This window comes from Nerophis lumbriciformis, linkage group LG04 (genome assembly GCF_033978685.3).
Source record: "Nerophis lumbriciformis linkage group LG04, RoL_Nlum_v2.1, whole genome shotgun sequence".
NCBI lineage: Eukaryota > Metazoa > Chordata > Actinopteri > Syngnathiformes > Syngnathidae > Nerophis > Nerophis lumbriciformis.
The window spans coordinates 31565862-31587500 of record NC_084551.2 but is presented as its reverse complement, the minus strand read 5'-3'; the positions used below and the strand labels follow the sequence as shown (position 1 = coordinate 31587500).

Here is a 21639-nt window from a genome sequence, read left to right as displayed (position 1 = left end):
TGCAAAAGCCCTATTGAAATTGCTTTTTATTTTTATTTTTATTTTTATTTTTATTTTTATTTTTATTTTTATTTTTATTTTTATTTTTATTTTTATTTTTATTTTTATTTTTATTTTTATTTTTATTTTTATTTTTATTTTTATTTTTATTTTTATTTTTATTTTTATTTTTATTTTTATTTTCATTAATCTCTTTATCTTTCCACATTGTTCGCATTTATTAGGCCCTTAAAATGCATGAAGACTCACCAATTTTTGCAGGCCCATCAGCCCCGGTGAAATATTTGATGTTTTGGGGGGCCCGAACACAACATTTTAGAATTGACTCAATAGCGCACCCTTGAAAGTTGGAAAAAATTAGCCTCTGCAACCAGATTCACGTATTATCACGAGAATCGATGGAGACATCTATCATAAGAAAACGCACGTCAACGTCTCAAGAACCCATTGGAAAATAAACAGTAAGTCGGCAATTATGCTTTCCGTCGGCCATTTTCAGGCGAGAACAAGAGTCATACTTTAACAAACTCCTCCAAGCGACTTTGATCAAATAAACCACAGTTAAAATGAAAGATACGAGACAGATTGCGAAGGTAATTTTCCTAGGCCGTAGAATGTGGGCGTGGCATGCAGCCAAATTTTGATGTGATGACTCGCCACAAAATTTTAAACAACACGAAACTTGAATAATTCGGCTCAGCAATAATAAATCTTTTGCTCAAACCTCTCAATCAACTCCAATTTTAAACCAGCATGTAATATTTTTATTTTAATTTTAACTAGTGCTGTTACATTATTCATGTTTTAGAATGGGATTGTCACATTGTTGTATATTACTTGTGGTATTTCTGTTGACAACATTGACCCGTTTTTTGCCGTCCACTGCTTGCTGTTGATGAACTAGTAGCATTCTTAAAAAAAACTTGTTTGGCTATTTTAAACGATTGTTTCCATAACAGAACTCCTCGCTAAATGATTTTGTTTTGCACAAACCGACACGTGCAGCCTTTCAGGAAACCAGTTAAAGGAGCACGTGCGGCCAAAATAAATAGTGTGAATAATCTACGTTTACACATGATTTATATGTGATTAATCACATGCCTTTAATTGTTCCATTTGAAATGATGTTTCAGTTGTCAATTAGTAAACATTTGCATAACATGACTTTTTTTTAGTTATTTAAAGCTGTGACATTATCTCATAAAAATACTTCCAAGGTTTAAAAAAATATATTTTTTGAGGCGTTTGAGCAAAAAAAGTTAAAAAAAAATTAAAGTGAAATGTTTTTATACCCTTTAAAAACTTAGAGGAACTGCCCTTTTTTGGGAATTTTGCCTATTATCCACAATCATTTAGAAAGACATGAGGATGGATGGATTTTTTTTTATGCATTCTAAATATTAAATAAACGTATATAAAAGTCCACTTACAGCGGAGCCAATGGGAGCTCCTCTATTCAGCCCATAAATCCAATAAATAACCATTCAAAAAGGGCCAACAATACTCCATTTACATTTTGTGACTTGAATATCAACCAAGTATTAGTGATATTGTTATTATAAGTGCTAACGCAGACAAACTATTTATAGCGGTGACGTAATCACTTCTGTGTGTCCCTATGTTTACATGATTGATTGATTGATTGAAACTTTTATTAGTAGATTGCGCAGTACAGTACATATTCCGTACAATTGACCACTAAATGGTAACACCCGAATAAGTTTTTCAACTTGTTTAAGTCGGGGTCCACGTTAATCAATTCATGGTACAAATATATACTATCAGCATAATACAGTCATCACACAAGTCAATCATCAGAGTATATACATTGAATTATTTACATTATTTACAATACGGGGGGGTTAGGTTTGGTTGATATCAGCACTTCAGTCATCAACATTTATATCATCTGAGAAATGGACATTGAAACAGTGTAGGTCTGACTTCGTAGGATATGTAGAGCGCGCAGTGAACATCCTTGAGTAGTTTGCTGCTTCCTCGCTTCCCTGCTCCCTGTAAGTTTATTGTAGATCATATATCATGCATCTCACCTGGAACGTAGACGGCTGAGGATATAATCTAACAAGTGCATAAACCAGTTCTTATTATAAACTATTACACTTCACTTTCTCTGATCTTATGCTCAGAAGACATCATGAAGTGCCAAACGTTCACTAATAAACAAAGTTAGTGTTACGTGCGGGTGTTGTGGATCCCAAAAACTGCAGCGTTCGGCAGAAAGTCTTCCTCTTTATTGTGAGGGAAAACACAAAAAGGCAGCAAACAAAAGGCGATGGTGACAAAAACTAACACACCATGAGAATACTACAAAGAAAAAACAAAATACGAAAATGAAGGATGCTAGGCAAGGCAAGGTTAGGTAATACTGTAATTCTCAAGCAGGTTTTTAGCTAATGCATGCGAGCAGTTTGTTTGTCAACGCGTTTTTAAGGCTGATATCAACAATTTACATAAATGTTCAAACACTTCAATCCATCAAAATGATACCAATAACATCTACTGTATGAAGATCTTCAGATGCAGTGAGAAAACATAATTTATTTGGATTTATTCCAGGACTCAAGAGATTAAATCTTATCAAAAAAGACTGTTATGTGTCAATTCTTCCATCTTCTTTCAGCATCTCATGGGGCTTTTGGTGGCGAATGGAAAGCCAGCGTTGTGCAGAACATTGACGCCCTGGTCTCTTCCTGTGTGGTTTTACCCTGTTCATTCAGCCATCCCAAAGAACCCCTGCCCACCTCTAGACTCAGGGGGATATGGCATCGCGAAAATCAAAAGGACCAACGCATCTACCACAAGGACAATACCATGGTTCTGGAAAACTTTCGCGATCGCACTCGGTTGTTGGGACAGTTGGGTCAAGGCAACTGCAGCCTGGAAATCACTCCCATCCAGGACTATGACAACGGACCGTTCTGTTTTCGCATCGAACTGGCACGGACCGAGGACGACGCGCCCACACCTGATAAATTCTCCTTTCAAGAAGACTGCGTGACCTTGAAAATGCTACGTAAGTCGTCAGAAATGTCACAAATCTACAAGGCTATTGTAAGGTTTTTTTTTTTACAGCAATACCTCAATTTTGTACACCCCCTTTTTGTGTAATTAGGGATGGGGACCAAATTCTCTACATTTTTAGTACCTGTCGATACTACCTGGTACTGATTCGCGTAAAATCAAACTGCCATATTTCGATAGCTTTATTGCTTGTGACGTCATGTCGGATTGCAGACTAAACACCAGCTCAAACACTTGGCAAGGAAACAAGCAGTCAAGCAGCACTGAGCCAAACTGCCTCTAGGTAATGTAGCAATTTTCAACGCCAACAAAGCGAGTATGCCTGATAGAAAACGCTGGAACACACAGTAAGGCTCCACTTTTCCCAAATGCGCTGGCTTAATGCTAATTTACATTGGATTTGCCATAGACATGCTACTGATTAGCATTAGCAATTCAACATCTTCAAATTTAGCAATGAATACTACAACTAAGGTGCACGTTTCAATTAAACAGCTGGTGTGTAATAAGTACAATACCTATAGTATAAACACTTTGTATGTCACAACATAAGACTAGACTGGCACATTCAGCTTCATGGCAAAGACACCGTAGCCTATACACCACTGCAAGGGTAGGAATCATTATTTATGAATATAAATATTTTAATAGCAAGAGTATAAATAAAAAATAAATAAAATACAAAAAACCTCTTTACTACCTTATAAAACATAGTTTCTTGTCCAGGGTGTACCCTGTCTTCGGCCCGAGTGCAGCTCGGATGAGCTGCTGCACCGAAATGGATGGATGGAACGTTATGAAAGCCCTCTAAGCACAAAATGTAGCCTCCTTTACACTCTTTTAATCCAGTATGGTCATGCTGCCTTAGGTTGAGCCAATCAGTGGCTCCCATACTGAATAGCATGCTCTGATTGGTTCACTGGCCAATACTTCATTTCATTTTTTTATAAATTTATGTCAGGCAATGACATAAAAAAAAGGAAAAAAAAGTACAATGTAGACAACACGTAATAACATAAATTAATATTGTGCAAAAGGTCATGTAAGCATGATGGTCCAAGTTTTGCCTGAAAGGGAGTGGGAAGAAGATAATGTATTTAATGCCACCCCCAGTACTATACTACTGTATTGATATTTTTCTTTCATTTAATCATGCTTATGCCGAAAAACTGTAGGATCTGCTTTAAAAAAATAATACATAGTCCGAAAAAATCTGGGATGTTGTGAAGCCGCAACATTTGGAGCATGATGTGGTGAAGGTATAGCCATTCTGACTATGTATGCTTCAACAAAATATTACACCAAAGCAGTTATTTGTATACCGTCTCAGTTTTGGTAGAACATTTTGCGCAAACAAACTATTTTCTGTGCTTTTCTTTTTTTCTTCTTTTTTTTGATTGAGTACAATTTCTAAATAGGCCACCATGAGGCTAAAGAAAGTTGAGTTCCAGCACTTTGACAAAGAAGGTGAGAAGCACTATTGAGTTCAACAAGGAACTCGCAGCTAAGTACAAAGGTGGCGTCCGAGTGGCTCCAACAAGAGTCATTAGTAAAAGTAAAAAGGGATTTAACATGTATTTATAAATATGTATCTCACGTTTTTCTTATGCACATAAAACTAGGGATGTCCGATAATGGCTTTTTGCAGATATCCGATATTCCGATATTGTCCAACTCTTTAATTACCGATACCGATATCAACCGATACCGATATCAACCGATATATACAGTCGTGGAATTAACACATTATTATGCCTAATTTGGACAACCAGGTATGGTGAAGATAAGGTCCTTTTTTTTAAAAATTAATAAAATAAAATAAGATAAATAAATTAAAAACATTTTCTTGAATAAAAAAAGAAAGTAAAACAATATAAAAACAGTTACATAGAAACTAGTAATTAATGAAAATTAGTAAATTTAACTGTTAAAGGTTAGTACTATTAGTGGACCAGCAGCACGCACAATCATGTATGCTTACGGACTGTATCCCTTGCAGACTGTATTGATATATATTGATATATAATGTAGGAACCAGAATATTAATAACAGAAAGAAACAACCCTTTTGTGTGAATGAGTGTAAATGGGGGAGGGAAGTTTTTTGGGTTGGTGTACTATTTGTAAGTGTATCTTGTGTTTTTTATGTTGGTTTAATTTAAAAAAATAAAAATAAAAAAAACGATACCGATACCAATAATTAAAAAAACGATACCGATATGTTCCGATATTACATTTTAAAGCATTTATCGGCCGATATTATCGGACATCTCTACACAAAACAATTATTCCCTATAGAATGTGTGTCTTGTTCATATTTATAGGTGTCTTTTGGGAAAAATGCTATTCATTTTGACAAGCAGACAGTGTTCAATCCTAGTAGTTTTCCACAAGTCCCCCTATGTTTATATTTATATTTATCACCTCTGTTTGATTCATTTGTAGCTGATCCTCCAAAACCCACTTTGAGTCACGGGAACGCGGCCATCCAAGGCCGTCCTTACGTTGTCAGCTGCTCTGTGAGACACACGTGTCCCACGCATGCGCCCACGCTCACGTGGAGCAGGGGCACCTCTCTCGACGTCACCACCATCAACAGAGAAGTTCACCTGGGTTTTTGGGAGGTTCAGTCCATTCTGACCATCGTTCCCGAGGCCACGGACGACCACACTGACGTCACTTGCACTGCCATATTTTACAGCAGAAGGACCACCTCCGACACTTTTACGCTCTTTGTGAAACGTGAGTGGAAGCATTTACAGTCTTTCTTATTTTCTATAGTTTTTTTTAATTAATGTATTATTTTTATTTTATTTCCTATACTTTTTAAAACATTATTTTAAATTGTGTTATTTCATTTGTATTTTTTCTTATTTTCTAGTGCTTACATACGAAAATGTATTCTGCTGACTTAGTCATTTAAAATGATTGGTTCGGGGCTCAAACTTTATGAATGGTACAGGTAATGTTCGAAACAACATTTTAACATCCATAAGTAGTGAAAGAAAAATACACTAAAACGAATCGCCCCTTGAAGACAGACACATAACGGAAAGGAAACAGGAATGCGTGTATAGAGAAATACTGTCACCTAGTGGCGCTTTATAGGTATTACTGGAATAAACACATTTAGACCAAATGACTGTCAGAGCGGGCAGCACGGTGGAAGAGGGGTTAGTGCGTCTGCCTCACAATACGAAGTTCCTGAGTAGTCCTGAGTTCAATCCCGGGCTCGGGATCTTTCTGTGTGGAGTTTGCATGTTCTCCCCGTAACTGCGGGGGTTCCCTCCTGGTACTCCGGCTTCCTCCCACCTCCAAAGACATGCACCTGGGGATAGGTTGATTGGCAACACTAAATTGGCCCTAGTGTGTGAATGTGAGTGTGAATGTTGTCTGTCTATCTGTGTTGGCCCTGCGATGAGGTGGTGACTTGTCCAGGGTGTACACCGCCTTCCGCCCGATTGTAGCTGAGATGGGCTCCAGCGCCCCCCCGCGACTCCGAAGGGAATAAGCGGTAGAAAATGGATGGATGGACTGTCAGAGCACACTTCAGTCAAGGTACATCATTAAGTTTGCCGACGACTCAGTCATAGTCAGCCTCCCGCAGGACAAAGAGTCAGACCACGGTCATGTTCTGGAGAACTTCATCAAATGGTGCAATGATTCGTACCTGGAGCTTAATGGCGATAAAACGAAGGAGATGTTCATTGACTTTCGCCGTGATCCCCCTGCCAAAGCACCCATTCTCATTAATTAGACTTAGACTTAGACTTCCTTTTTATTGTCATTCAAATTTTAACTTTACAGTGTTGTGTTTTTAGTGTTTTTCCTGCTTTCTCCTCTTGTCTACACCTGTGCTTCTAGTGATTTGTCCTCGGCGAGGGGCGGACCTTGATGCACACCTGCTCACAATTAGCACTCCGGTATATAGGCACGTCACGGTCAGCTTGGCCTCGCCGGTTATTGTCTCCTGCACCTCCCACGTGCATGTGCCTGCTTCGTTTCATCAGTCCCGGTATGTTGCCACTCCTTATTCCTGTAATCCCTCACCTCTTTGTGCTTGCTTCCTAGCCACCCCTGAGGTAAAGAGGATTTTTGTGTTGGACTTATTGCTGTGTTCAGTGCGCCCTGGCCTACCTCCCTGCCGACCACTGTGGAACCTGTTTTTGTTGATTATTCATGGTGTGCTTTTTTGCCCCATCGCCTTTTGTTGTAATTGTTGGACTTATTAAATATTCCCCTTTTATTATTCAACATTGCCTCTCGTCTCTGCATCCTGGGATCACCGTGATCAAATCCTAACAAAATAACCGGCCACATCATGAATCCCGCAGAAACCGAACCGGTCAGAAGAACTCTACGCCAACAGGAAGAACAGTTTAGCCTGCTTGGGGAACGCCAAGACTCTCGCCTAAATGCCCTGGAGACACAACTGGGAAATGTACTCACCGCGCTGCAGGCAATGACTTCTCCCTCGGCCGACCCAGCAGTCCAACTGCGCCATCTTCGTCCCGCAGATAATCCGCTGCCTAACGACATCCCTCCTGCTGCTTGTCCTCCACTCTCCAAGCCCGAGCGATTCTCCGGCGAATCAGGTGACGTGCGATCCTTCCTCACCCAGTGTGAGATTTTTTTTTAACTGCTACCAACATCTTTTTACTCCGAAAGAGCTCGTGTGGCTTTTGTCATGTCCCATATGAGTGGCAGGGCTTCCTTCTGGGCCACCGCGGAATGGGGGCGTCAATCTCCCGTGTGTGCTTCATACGCCGCGTTCGCCAAAGCCATGAAGAACATTTTCCAGCGCGAAAGGCCAGGACGTGAGGCAGCTCGGTCATTACTTCGTCTGCAGCAAGGACAGCGGAGCGTCACGGACTTCGCCATCAAATTCCGAAGGCTTGCGGCTGATAGTGGATGGCCCACTTCCGCATTGGTGGACGTCTTTTCCCTCGGTCTGGCTGACCAAGTCCGGAAGCAGATGATCCCGCTTAAAACTCCCGACAACCTTGATGAGCTCGTCGCTCTGGCGGTGGAGATTGAAAATCGCCTTGTTGACTGGGAAAAGGAGAGACTCCGCACTTCAACATATAATGGGAGTGGCCATGGAGCGCGTCAAACTGCATTCGCGCCGATACCCAGTGTCGATACCCCGCCGATATCATACAAAGAGAAGACAATGCAGCTCGGAGGAAATCGTCTTGCTCCAGCTGAGAGAGATCGTCGCCTTCGTCTCCAGCTGTGTTTATATTGCGGCAAGGCTGAGCATCGCATCACCCACTGTCCTCTTCGTCCTGCCCGCCGCCGCATCCAAGCGTCACCTCCTCGCCGCATCCAAGCGTCACCTCCTCGCTGCATCCAAGCGTCACCTCCTCACCGTCTCCAAGCGTCACCTCCTCGCCGCATCCAAGCGTCACCTCCTCGCCGCATCCAAGCGTCACCTCCTCGCCGCATCCAAGCGTCACCTCCTCCAGCGACCGACCCTGCTCCTCTACTGCCATCTACAGGTCAGACATTATCTAGGCTTCAACTCACGGGCATACTTACCTGGGATAAGGACCAGAGATTGGACATTAGGGCGCTCATTGACTCAGGTTCTGATGACAATTTTATTGATGAGTCTGTTGTTAAACATTTTTCTATACCCGTTGCTAAATTTCCCAGACCTAGAGTGGTCCGATCCCTCGACGGAGGCCACCTGGCGAGCGTCACCCATCAAACTCAGCCGTTATTTCTCAAATTATCTGGTAACCATTTTGAGTCAATCAATTTTCTTATCATTCCCTCTCGTTCGGCTCCTGTTGTGCTCGGGCTTACCTGGCTAGCAAAACATAATCCCCATATTGACTGGGTCAAGACCACTATCATTAACTGGGGTCTTTTTTGTCATACGCACTGTCTGCGGTCCGCATGCCCTCGCACTGTTCCCACACGCGTCGTAACCCAGGAGGTTATTGATTTATCAGTTGTGCCAACTGCTTACCACAACCTTAAAGAAGTCTTTAGCAAGGACCGCGCGTTGTCGCTACCTCCACACCGTCCCTATGATTGTTGCATTAATCTCCTCCCTGGTGCCACACTCCCTTCATCCCGTCTTTATAACATTTCAAAACATGAAAGAGATGCACTAGAGGAATATATCACCACTTCGCTCGCTTCTGGTCTCATCCGTCCCTCCAACTCTCCTCTAGCCGCCGTTTTTTTCTTTGTGGAAAAGAAAGATAAGACACTCCGTCCCTGCATCGATTACCGAGCCCTAAATAATATTACTGTTAAAAATAAGTATCCTCTTCCGCTTCTCGACTCAGCTTTCAACCCACTACACGCTGCTAGACATTTCACCAAGTTGGACCTCCGCAATGCTTACCACTTAGTCAGAATTAAGCAAGAGGATGAATGGAAAACTGCATTTAACACACCACTAGGACACTTTGAATACCTGGTCATGCCTTTCGGCCTCACCAATGCTCCTGCCGTTTTTCAGGCCCTCATCAATGATGTCCTGCGTGACATGCTCGACCGCTTCGTGGTAGTTTACTTGGATGATATCCTCGTTTTCTCGCCGACCCCTGAACTTCACATTCAGCACGTCCGCTTAGTTCTCCAACGCCTTCTCGAGAATCGTCTGTATGTCAAGGCTGAGAAATGTGTTTTTCATTCCAAGTCTGTTCCTTTTTTGGGTTTTATTGTTGAGAGGGGTCAACTCCGAGCAGATCCAGCAAATATCCAGGCGGTGGTTGATTGGCCCACACCCACGTCTAGAAAGCACCTCCAAAGGTTTTTAGGTTTCTCAAATTTTTATCGTCGTTTTATCCGTAATTTTAGTAGAGTAGCTGAACCATTAACGAGACTGACTTCCACTAAGCTCCCCTTTTTATGGACCTCAGAGACTCAGTCTGCTTTTGATAAACTCAAGTCTTCGTTCACCTCTGCACCGGTTCTTGTCCACCCTAACATTTCCTCTCAATTTTTTGTCGAGGTTGACGCATCTGACTCCGGCGTGGGGGCTGTTCTCTCCCAGCGCTCCACCTCCGACCAGAGACTGCACCCCTGTGCCTTCTTCTCACGCCGCCTGACACCAGCAGAACGCAATTATGATATCGGCAATAGAGAGCTACTTGCCGTGGTGTTGGCGCTGCAAGAATGGAGGCACTGGCTGGAGGGCTCGGCCCTTTTGTGGTATTCACAGACCATAAGAATCTGGCCTACATTCGAACTGCTCGACGGCTCAATCCCAGACAAGCAAGGTGGGCATTATTCCTAGCCAGATTCAATTTTACCATGACCTTCCGCCCCGGCTCCCAGAATGGTAAGCCAGACGCCCTGTCGAGGATGCACTCCTGCCCCGAGGAAGAGGTCAAGACCGAGATGATCATTCCGCCATCACAAGTGCTGGGAGCGTTGCAGTGGGACATTGAAGGCCGTGTTAAGGAGGGACTCAAGAACGTCCCCTCTCCTAAGAACTGCCCTCAGGGACTTTTGTTTGTGATCCCAGAGCTCCGTCCAGAAGTGCTGAACTGGTCCCACAGTTCCAAGGTCGCCTGCCACCCAGGCATTACCCGTACCATTTTCCTCCTGTCCCAGCGCTTTTGGTGGCCAACCTTCAGGGCCGACACCAGGGAATTCGTATCCGCCTGTGCCACTTGTGCCCGTAATAAGGCCTCACACCGGGCACCAGCTGGTCTTCTGCGCCCACTCCCCATCCCCTCCCGCCCGTGGTCACATGTGGCGTTGGACTTCATCACAGGACTTCCACCATCCAAGGGCAACACTGTGATATTGACTTTGGTGGACCGCTTCTCCAAGATGGCCCATTTTGTAGCCCTTGCCAAATTGCCCTCTGCACTTGAAACGGCAGAACTGATCGTACACCATGTTTTCCGGCTGCATGGTATCCCGGTGGATGTGGTGTCGGATAGAGGGCCACAATTCTCGTCTGCAGTTTGGAGGGCATTCTGCAAATCATTAGGAGCATCGCCAAGCCTCTCTTCAGGATACCACCCGCAGACAAACGGTCAGACTGAGCGCACCAATCAAGATCTGGAGGCCGCCATCCGCTGCGTCTGTCACCAGCAACCAGCCTCCTGGGCGTTCAATCTACCGTGGATCGAGTATGCCCATAATACACTCATCAGCTCTGCTACAGGCATGTCACCCTTTCACTCTGCCTACGGTTACCAACCTCCCATTTTCCCTTCTCTGGAATCCGAGGTCACTGTCCCTTCTGTGGCTGCCCACCTGCACCGTGCACATCAAGCCTGGCGCAATACCCGGTCTGCACTACTACGCACCTCAGAACGCAACCAGCGCCTCGCTAACCGCCACCGCAGCACAGCACCAGACTACAGGCCCGGTCAGATGGTGTGGTTGTCATCCCGTGATCTACCTCTCCAAGTGGACTCCAAGAAACTCCAGCCACGATTTATTGGACCCTATCCTATTGAGCGAATCATTAATCCCTCCGCCGTGCATCTACGCCTTCCCGAATCCTTGAGGATACATCCCTCATTCCATGTCTCTCTAATCAAGCCCGTTTCCACCAGTCCCTTGAGTCCTCCAGAGGTGCCTCCTCCACCTCCCAGACTTATTGATGGCCATCCCGCGTTTCAGTCAAGGCTATTCTCGATGTGAGGAGAAGGGGCAGGGGTTTCCAGTATCTGGTCGACTGGGAGGGCTACGGCCCCGAGGACCGATCATGGGTCCCACGTTCACTTATTCTAGACCCCTCACTGTTAACTACCTTTTATGATCACTTTCTGGAGAAACCAGGTAAGCCGCCAGGTGGCGTCCATTAAGGGGGGGGGGGGGGGGTACTGTTGTGTTTTTAGTGTTTTTCCTGCTTTCTCCTCTTGTCTACACCTGTGCTTCTAGTGATTTGTCCTCGGCGAGGGGCGGACCTTGATGCACACCTGCTCACAATTAGCACTCCGGTATATAGGCACGTCACGGTCAGCTTGGCCTCGCCGGTTATTGTCTCCTGCACCTCCCACGTGCATGTGCCTGCTTCGTTTCATCAGTCCTGTAATCCCTCACCTCTTTGTGCTTGCTTCCTAGCCACCCCTGAGGTAAAGAGGATTTTTGTGTTGGACTTATTGCTGTGTTCAGTGCGCCCTGGCCTACCTCCCTGCCGACCACTGTGGAACCTGTTTTTGTTGATTATTCATGGTGTGCTTTTTTGCCCCATCGCCTTTTGTTGTAATTGTTGGACTTATTAAATATTCCCCTTTTATTATTCAACATTGCCTCTCGTCTCTGCATCCTGGGATCACCGTGATCAAATCCTAACATACAGTACAAACACGAACTAAATTTCGTTACATAAGCTCATGGTAGTGCAGGATAAAAAAGCAATAAGGTGCTTATATAAATAAATAAATAGGTTACTGTACAGATAAATATATTGCACTTTTCCACTTGCGTCCACATTTATGGATGTATGTTATATTGTCTTTTTTTATTCCAGCGAGTTAATCCATTTTGGGGGGAGTTGAGAGGATAATTTAATTATGATCCTTCAAGAGTCTTACGGCCTGAGGGAAGAAGCTGTTTCAGAACCTGGAGGTTCTGCTTCGGAGGCTGCGGAACCTCTTTCTTGTGTCCAGCAGTGAAAACAGTCCTTGGTGGGGGTGGGAGGAGTCTTTGCAGATTTTCTGAGCCCTGGTCAGGCAGCGGCTTTTTGCGATCTCCTGGATAGGAGGAAGAGGAGTCCTGATGATCTTTTCCGCCGTCCTCACCACTCTCTGGAGAGACTTCCAGTCTGAGGCCTTGCAGGCTCCAGTCCAGACAGAGATGCTGTTGGTCAGCAGGCTCTCTATAGCGCCTCTGTAGAATGTGGTGAGAATGGGGGGAGGGAGCTGTGCTCTTTTCATCCGACGCAAAAAGTGCATGCGCTGCTGAGCTCTTTTTACAAGAGCTCTGGAGTGTAGGGACCAGGTTATGTTGTCAGTTATCTGCACCCCCAGGAACTTGGTGCTGCTTACTATCTCCACCGCTGTGCCGTTGATGAAGAGTGGAGCGTGGTTGGACTGGTGCTTCCTGAAGTCGACGATGATCTCCTTGGTCTTGTTGACATTCAGGACCAGATTGTTGGTTCTGCACCAGTCAACCAGATGTTTCACCTCTTCCCTGTAGTCCATGTCGTTGTTGTCACGGATGAGGCCCACTACTGTCGTGTCGTCCGCATACTTCACAATGTGGTTAGTAGTGGACCTGGCGCAGCAGTCATGAGTCATTAACGTGAACAGCAGTGGACTCAGGACGCAGCCCTGGGGGGAGCCGGTGCTCAGGGAGATGGCACTGGAGGCTCTGCTGTTGAGATAGTCAGTGAATACAAGTATCTAAGTACAATTTTAGACAATAAATTGACTTTTGATGCCAACACTGACCGTATTTGCAAGAAGGCCAATCAGAGGCTGTTTTTCTTGAGGAAACTGAGGGGCTTTCAGGTTGATAGGACACTGATGAGGATGTTCTATTCATCTTGTATTGAGTCTATTTTAACTTGTTCTATCACCTCCTGGTTTGGTAACCTCAGTGTGGCCAATAAAAACAGACTAGGTGGTATAATCAAGGTGTGCCAAAAGACCATATGCACTACCTTGAACCCCCTGAACCAGATCTATCAGACCAGAGTCATCCAGAAGGCAAAGGCCATTCTGGTCAACCCTGAGCACCCTCTCTTCTCAGAGTTTAGACTCTTGCCCTCAGGATGCAGGTACGCCCCTAGTAATAGGAAGGCCAAAAACAACAGATACATAAGATCCTTTGTTCCCTCAGCTGTTGACTTTATAAATGAGCTTCTTGAACAAGTTTAGCTGCTATGCAGTCACTTTAGTGGGAAGCGACGTGTGATGATTAGTTTTTTTTGTATTACAAATGTTTTTTGTTTTTAGCTCAATGCCTTCATGATGGTTTGTATGTTGTATGTATTTTATGTATTTGTACCTTGTTTTTAATGACTACAGCTGCAAACCAAATTGCCCCTCTGGGACAATAAAGATTTTCTAAGTCTAAGTCTCAGACCTTCGTTACCTGACTAGAAAATATTATTTGGTCATTTTCATGCTCGTCTTTGTTATTCTCCAAATGTTGGCCTGTGGGCCAATTTAACACTTTTTTTTAACTGGCAAATTTTAGAAATAAGATTTGTTTGAAAAACTGCATAACATGATGTTATTAGTAACTATAACGAGACGTGTTGTCGCCTGTAACATGGAGCGGTCACATAGTTTTGTCTTTAAATACATAGCAAGTATTTTCTTTTTCTAAAAAAAATGTCCTTTGGTGGAAAACGTTTGGACTCCTGTGATTGTCCTGTGATATTTTAGGGGTGCTGTAAAAAAAAAAAAAAAAAAAAAAAAAGATTCATATCCTAATCGCGATTCTTATTAATTACGATTCTGATTCAATTCAAAATCGTGTTTCAAAAATGTTTTTTTGGCCATCTTTGTGATTATACCTCAGCAGCCAAGAAGAGCTATCGTAACCTGTTCTGAAATGTTAATTATAGTATTCAAACCAAATTATATATTGCGAGAATCAAATGGAGAATCGATTTTCAATTGAATCACCACCCGAAAAATATAATTGAATCTTTGATTGATCGATTGATTGAGAAGTTTGTTGACATCTTAAAGAATTTAATCCATGTAATGCTTTAAAAAGGCAAATGGATGGCACAACAAGGTCAAAAGGCTTGTTTCCATTGTGGTCCATCAAATATTCATCACAATCTTAAATTGTTGTAAGATTCGCATCCGTATTCTATTACATGAAACATTTATTCTGAGTAGGGATGTCCGATAATGGCTTTTTGCCGATATCCGATATTCCGATATTGTCCAACTCTTTAATTACCGATACCGATATCAACCGAATCGGTTGATATCGGTTGAACCGATATATACAGTCATGGAATTAACACATTATTATGCCTAAATTGGACAACCAGGTATGGTGAAGATAAGGTACTTTTTAAAAATTTTTATAAAATAAAATAAGATAAATCAATTAAAAACATTTTCTTGAATAAAAAAGAAAGCAAAAAAATATAAAAACAGTTACATAGAAACTAGTAATTAATGAAAATTAGTCAAATTAACTGTTAAAGGTTAGTACTATTAGTGGACCAGCAGCACGCACAATCACGTGTGCTTACGGACTGTATCCCTTGCAGACTGTATTGATATATATTGATATATAATGTAAGAACCAGAATATTAATAACAGAAAGAAACAACCCTTTTGTGTGAATGAGTGTAAATGGGGGAGGGAGGTTTTTTGGGTTGGTGCACTAATTGTAAGTGTATCTTGTGCTTTTTATGTTGATTTAATAAAAAAATAAAAAATAAAAAAAACGATACCGATAATAAAAAAAGAACGATACCGATAATTTCCTATATTACATTTTAACGCATTTATCGGCTGATAATATCGGCAGGCCGATATTATCGGACATCTCTAATTCTGAGTATGTAATTTATGTTTCATTGAACTTCAAATATTTACAGAGCAGCCACACCTTTTCTCATGCCAGAGTAAGTGCAGGTCTGGTTCTATGGTTGCCATCACACTTTTGCTATTTGTAATTACCGGTACCTTTTTAGAGGAGGCATCACATATAACCCCAAAAAGCCAAACAAAAAACATAACATACTTTAGTAACGTCAACAAACAATGTTTTTCTTTGACTTTAGAGCAGGGCTGTTCGACTGGGAGACAAACATTTTTGCAGCAAATTCCAAAAAAGACTGGAGTACTCCTGTTGTATGGATGAATTTAGACCACTGTAAACACATTGGCAGATATTGCATTGACATTTTAACCTAGCGAGCAAACATAGAACACTGCGGTCCAAACTTGTGATTTACATAACCGAGGCATTTCTCAAGGTACCCCTTTAAGTCCTCTCCTTTTTGGAAGTTACACATTTTTTGTAATGTGATTTATGTAACTAAGGTGTTGCTGTAGCTTGTTTACTTCAGATGCAGTCACTAGTCATTTGTTCAACTCCTACTCGTGGTGTCTTTAGGTGTACTCTTTTTTTATCATTTGGGCTATTTAACTGTAAGAAACCTTTGCAGGAGGTCATTAAAAACAGCAGAGCGCTTCTGTAATTGACAAAATAAATCAATAAAAATCAAATGTCCACTGTAGAGGTCGCTGGTTCTCCAGAATAGACAAAATAGGACCAATAGTGGAGGGACAAGTCCGCCCCCGGTCCTTAGCTTTTTAGAGAGGTGGGCCCCCAAACAACTTGAATATCCTTGCTTTTGAGCAGGGGTGTCAAACTTATTTTAGCTCAGGGACCGCATGGAGGAAAATCTGTGCACACGCGGGCCGGACTATTAAAATCATGGCATTGAAACTAAAAAATAAAGAATAAAATAAAAAAAAGTTTTTAAAAAACTACTCAGTGGACTAGTGGTTCGAGTGTCCACCCTGAGATCGGTAGGTTGTGAGTTCAAACCCCGGCCGAGTCATACCAAAGACTATAAAAATGGGACCCATTACCTCCCTGCTTGGCACTCAGCATCAAGGGTTGGATTTGGGGGTTAAATCACCAAAAATTATTCCCGGGCGCGTCCACCGCTGCTGCTCACTGCTCCCCTCACCTCCCAGGGGGTGAACAAGGGGATGGGTCAAATGCAGAGGACAAATTTCACCACACCTAGTGTGTGTGTGACTATTATTGGTACTTTAACTTTAACTTGAACTAAAGACAACTTCAGATTGTTTTCTTTGTCTTACTTTGGCCAAAAATAGAACAAACACATTCTGAAAATATCACAATAAAAATATAGAAAAAAATACCGGCAGCGGTAAAGTTTAGATCCATGAAGAAAAGAAGAAAGTAAATGTATGTTTATAATTGAATAATTTAACATATGCATGGAAATGTGTTTTCTTTTGTTTTTTATGAATTAAGTAACGTTTATTTATGACAACCTTTTTCCAAAACACAATATAGAATGTTAAAAAAATGTTAAAGTACCAATGATTGTCACACACACACTGTGGTGAAATGTGTCCTCTGCATTTGACCCATCCCCTTGATCACCCCCTGGGAGGTGAGGGGAGCAGTGGGCAGCAGCGATGCCGTGCCCGGGAATCTTTTTTTTTTTATTTAACCCCCAATTCCAACCCTTGATGCTGAGTGCCAAGCAGGGAGGTAATGGGTCCCGTTTTGAGATATAACAGGATAATGCATACATTTATCATTTGTTTTCAAAAAGTGGGACCCCAAAAATGTACTGTGGGACCCCATTTTTATGACTTGATGGGGTCCATTTTGAAAATTCCTAGCCCCAAAACACTGATGGAGTATTGGTGCGTGCAAACAGCAGCAGGCAGCTGTGGCCTGTGGGCTGGATCTAATACTAATCAAATATCATCCCGGGGGCCACAGATCATTCATTCGCGGGCCTTGACTTTAACACACAGGCTTTAGAGACATGTTTGCTCAGAAAATGTTTATTTCATGTTGGAATTTGAACATTTTTGTGTGTATGCTGACTTTGCAATTTGAAATGTGTAAAAGCTGTGTGTAGACTAAAAGAATACAACTGTATTTCCAGGCAGAGAAAGCTACGACCACATCATCATTCCTACAATACTTGTGCTTGGGATCATTCTGATCTTCGCAGGAGTCTGCATGCTGATGGTGAAACAATACAAGTGAGTCTTTTCAAAAGTAACAAAGATGTCGTCTTTCAAAAAAGAACATTTTCTTTCCTCAATCTGCTTTAGGAGACGCATTGCAGAACTTCAAAACCAGGACAAGTGAGCATTGATCAGGTTCTGTTGGTGACGCTAACATTAATGTTTGATGGTGTTCACTCTTTCACAATTAGCGTGTGGAGTCGGCTATCCAGGTTGTCTCGCAGGTAAGACACTTAATTTTGTGATTTAAAAATATATATATATATATATCTTGTTTAAAATCTTTACACTTTCAGGATTCGGTCTACACATTTGCAACCAGTCAGTGCTAATCCAAGGTAACGTGCATTGATTGATTGATTGAAAGTTTTATTAGTAGATTGCACAGTACAGTACATATTCCGTACAATTGACCACTAAATGGTAACACCCCAATAAGTTTTTCAACTTGTTTAAGTCGGGGTCCACGTTAAATCAATTCATGGTAACTTGCACACACACGCAGTTCCTAGTAGAGCAGACAGGAAACACAGATGTGACTTATATGTTTAAAATTAGGCCTCATTTAAATAGTTTCTGTTCTATATTCTGAGAATGAGTCATAATCGTGTCAAGGAATTATTTTTCTTAATAACTATCGTGCGCCATTTCAAGTTAGTTTCTTAATACACAAAGCAAAAACTAGTTGGATCTTACCGTGATACTGCACAGACAAAAACAAATATGACATTTAACATTTCGACAAGGCAACTTTATACACAAGCAAGGTAGCTCAAAATGTTTTACTGACAAATTAAATTCCAAAAAGGACAAAATCATGAATATAAACACAATCATCTTAATAATAATAATCAATAATTAAAAGGAAATCGTTTAGATACAATTATTTCAGTTGTTGTATACACTGTTAATAAAATGTATTTTAAGCCTGAAATTGGAACATTGCCAAAGTTGAGTCCTGCAGTCAAATATCAAAAAATATGTTTTTAATTAACTTTTTGAATACAACTATTAACAACACCTTCCAATACAGGAGGCCAAGAGAAGAGTCTGAAGTGGCTCTGAATAACTTGTAAGTTAAGAAAAGTATGTTGTCATTATGATTATACTGCAGTAAAGTCACATCAACTTACAGGCCCAGTAGTTCCAGATGTAAAGTTGGACCAAAGTCCTGCAAACCCTTTATGCCAGCCCCTGAAAGGTAACCTTCTTTTACAAAAATGATCAACATTCAGCAATCTAAATGCTAATTAATTGTGTTTTGTTATGTTGTGGAGAAACAGCCAGCCTAAAGACAACATTTACAGTGAGGTATTTGTAGCAAAAGCATATTCCTAATAGGTGACATGGGTAGTAATATTTGGGACAGTAACAAGTCTTTCATCACAGGACCTGTCAGATGCTGACGATTATGAAAACACAGCAGGCCTCAGCGTGCACCGGAACTGCTGAAAAAAAGGAAGCAAGTCAAGTATTTGCAGTGTGTACTTGTATCAGTTTAATGTAGTAGTTATAGAAATAGTTATTGTTGCTGTTTTTTGGAACAATCGTATAATGACAAAAAAAAGTTGTTGATAGAAAGTCAGTAAATAAGAACATGGAGGGCAAGGGGAAAAAGTCCGCAATAAAAACAAGAGGAACAAAATCTGACACATTCTAAGTATTGTGATTTGCATTTATATTATTTTAGAACATTTTACTGAAAGGGGAACTGCACTTTTTTTTTTTTTGACAAAAATAATGCGCTGAGGAAATAAGTTCTAGTAATGCATAACATGCCTAAAATACAGTAAATATTGAACATATTACATTTTGTTATCAACGTGTCCGTTACTACATTATATATACACTTGCAGTGTGTATAATAAAACGTTGATAGAAGGTTTTGAAGTTCTTTTAGATGGCTTTGAAGGCTATTACGGTGACTCCCATTAGCCACATCTTGAAGGTGTTTTTTATCATCTCTAGAAATGTCAACAACAAAAAACACATCTTTAAAAAAAAAACAAGACGTGTGTTCTTGTTGCTCATGATTGTGAACGACAGGCAACATTTTTTTTTAAAAGTGCAGTTCCCCGTATATATATATATATATATATACACATATATATATGTATATTATATTATATATATATATATATGTGTGTGTGTGTGTACATATATAAAATACACATGTATGCATATATGTACTGTATATGTATGCAGTATGTATGTATATATATCAATAAACATATAAACCAGGGGCGCTCACACATTTTTCGCAGGTGAGCTACTTTTCAAATGACCAAGTCGAGGTGATCTACCTCATTATATATAGCAGGGGTCACCAACCTTTTTGAAACCAAGAGCTACTTCTTGGGTACTGATTAATGCAAAGGGCTACCAGTTTGATACACACTTAAATAAATTGCCAGAAATAGCCAATTTGCTCAATTTACCTTTAACTATATGTTATTATTAATAATTAATGATATTTATCTTTGTGGAAACACTGATCATCTTAATGATTTCTCACAATAAATATATATAGAAACAGATAAATATTAATATGCAACACTTTATTTTTATATTTTCTCTAAGTGCACATTTTTCAAATTGAACATTTTCAAATGATCACTTCTAAGACAGTCTTGTGAAATCACAATATCCCATTTTAACTAGCTAGCCACTAACATTTTTTAACAAATCATGAATTACTTTGCACCATGTTTGTACAAATAATAACTCATGTAAAATACAAAAGTCAACTCTCAAATTTTTAAATAAATAATGTCACACTTTGAACTGGACACCACATCTGTTATCTGTTTCTTTGTCAGTTAGTGAAGACCAAGTCTTTAAAATATTTTCTTGGATTTTTAAATTCTATTTGAGTTTTGTCTCTCTTAGAATTACAAATGTCGAGCAAAGCGAGACCAGCTTGCTAGTAAATAAATAAAGTTTAAAAATTAGAAGCAGCTCACTGGTAAGTGCTGCTATTTGAGCTATTTTTAGAACAGGCCAGCGGGCTACTCATCTGGTCCTTACGGGCTACCTGGTGCACGCGGGCACCGCGTTGGTGACCCCTGCTATATATATATATATATATATATATATATATATATATAGATACTGTGTATATATATATATATATATATATATATATATATATATATATATATATATACTGTGTATATATATATATATATATATATATATATCCATCCATCCATCCATTTCATGACTATTTACATTGTCGATTGTCACTGAAGGCATCAAAACTATGTGGAGTTATGTACTTAACAAAAAAAGGTGAAATAACTGAAAACAGGTTTTATATTCTAGTTTCTTCAAAACAGCCACCCTTTGCTCTGATTACTTTTTTACACACTCTTGGCATTCTCTCGATGAGCTGCAGTTCTTCTCAATTATTTTCTGTTACACCTCCTCTGTGAAGAAGAAAACCTTTTACACACCCCCACTCTCTTTAACCTACAAAACAAAAATGGATAAAACAATTTGTGGCGATTTATTTAATCAAAATGAGGAAGTCAGGATTAATGGCTACAATGGGCATGTTTTGTAATGCACAACTATTCGAACCGGGGTTTAAAGCCTGTTTCTGCATGATGCTGATAAAACATTTTCCCTGGGGCCACACGTGCCATCCTGGCTTCGAACCGCACACCCGCCATCCCAGGGGGGTTCGTCATACTATTTGAGAAGAACTGTGTTAAGATAACATCGCCAAAGACAGCAGTGGTGTGAGCAATATTAGAAGGCCAGCTCTTGGTGCATGACCAGCACTGTTGCAGTAGTCGCCATCACAGCAGGTGACCTTTGCTCCTATGAGTGCTGACACGTGTTGATTATTGGAGCACATTTGCTTGGAGGCACAACCTTTCATGGTTCTTCTTTGGCCATTGCCATCCACTGAGAAAGAAGGTTAGCTCATGTTTTTATT

General features: G+C 41.0%; 1 protein-coding gene across 7 annotated transcripts in view; it reads left to right on the top strand.

The window, feature by feature from the left end:
- Window positions 1-19356, top strand: part of LOC140678746 (myelin-associated glycoprotein) — a 20179-nt gene extending 823 nt beyond the window's left edge. Inside the window, exons 3-12 of one of the 7 annotated variants that reach the window (XR_012050364.1) lie at window positions 2642-3034; window positions 5487-5783; window positions 6906-7056; window positions 17612-17711; window positions 17784-17816; window positions 17888-17920; window positions 17993-18034; window positions 18730-18768; window positions 18832-18897; window positions 18980-19008. Coding sequence is in view for 4 of the 7 variants with exons in the window: in XM_072912998.1 (XP_072769099.1) it covers window positions 2642-3034; window positions 5487-5783; window positions 6906-7056; window positions 17612-17711; window positions 17784-17920; window positions 17993-18034; window positions 18730-18768; window positions 18832-18897; window positions 18980-19007; window positions 19086-19148 (1316 nt within the window). In the remaining 3 variants the exon portion in view is untranslated. Of the gene's footprint in view, window positions 1-2641; window positions 3035-5486; window positions 5784-6905; window positions 7057-7276; window positions 8543-17611; window positions 17712-17783; window positions 17921-17992; window positions 18035-18729; window positions 18769-18815; window positions 18898-18979; window positions 19009-19085 lie in introns of those variants that run through there. The other 6 variants (XM_072913000.1, XM_072912998.1, XR_012050362.1 and 3 more) reach the window with 6 other exon arrangements.
- Window positions 19357-21639: the final 2283 nt, after the last annotated feature.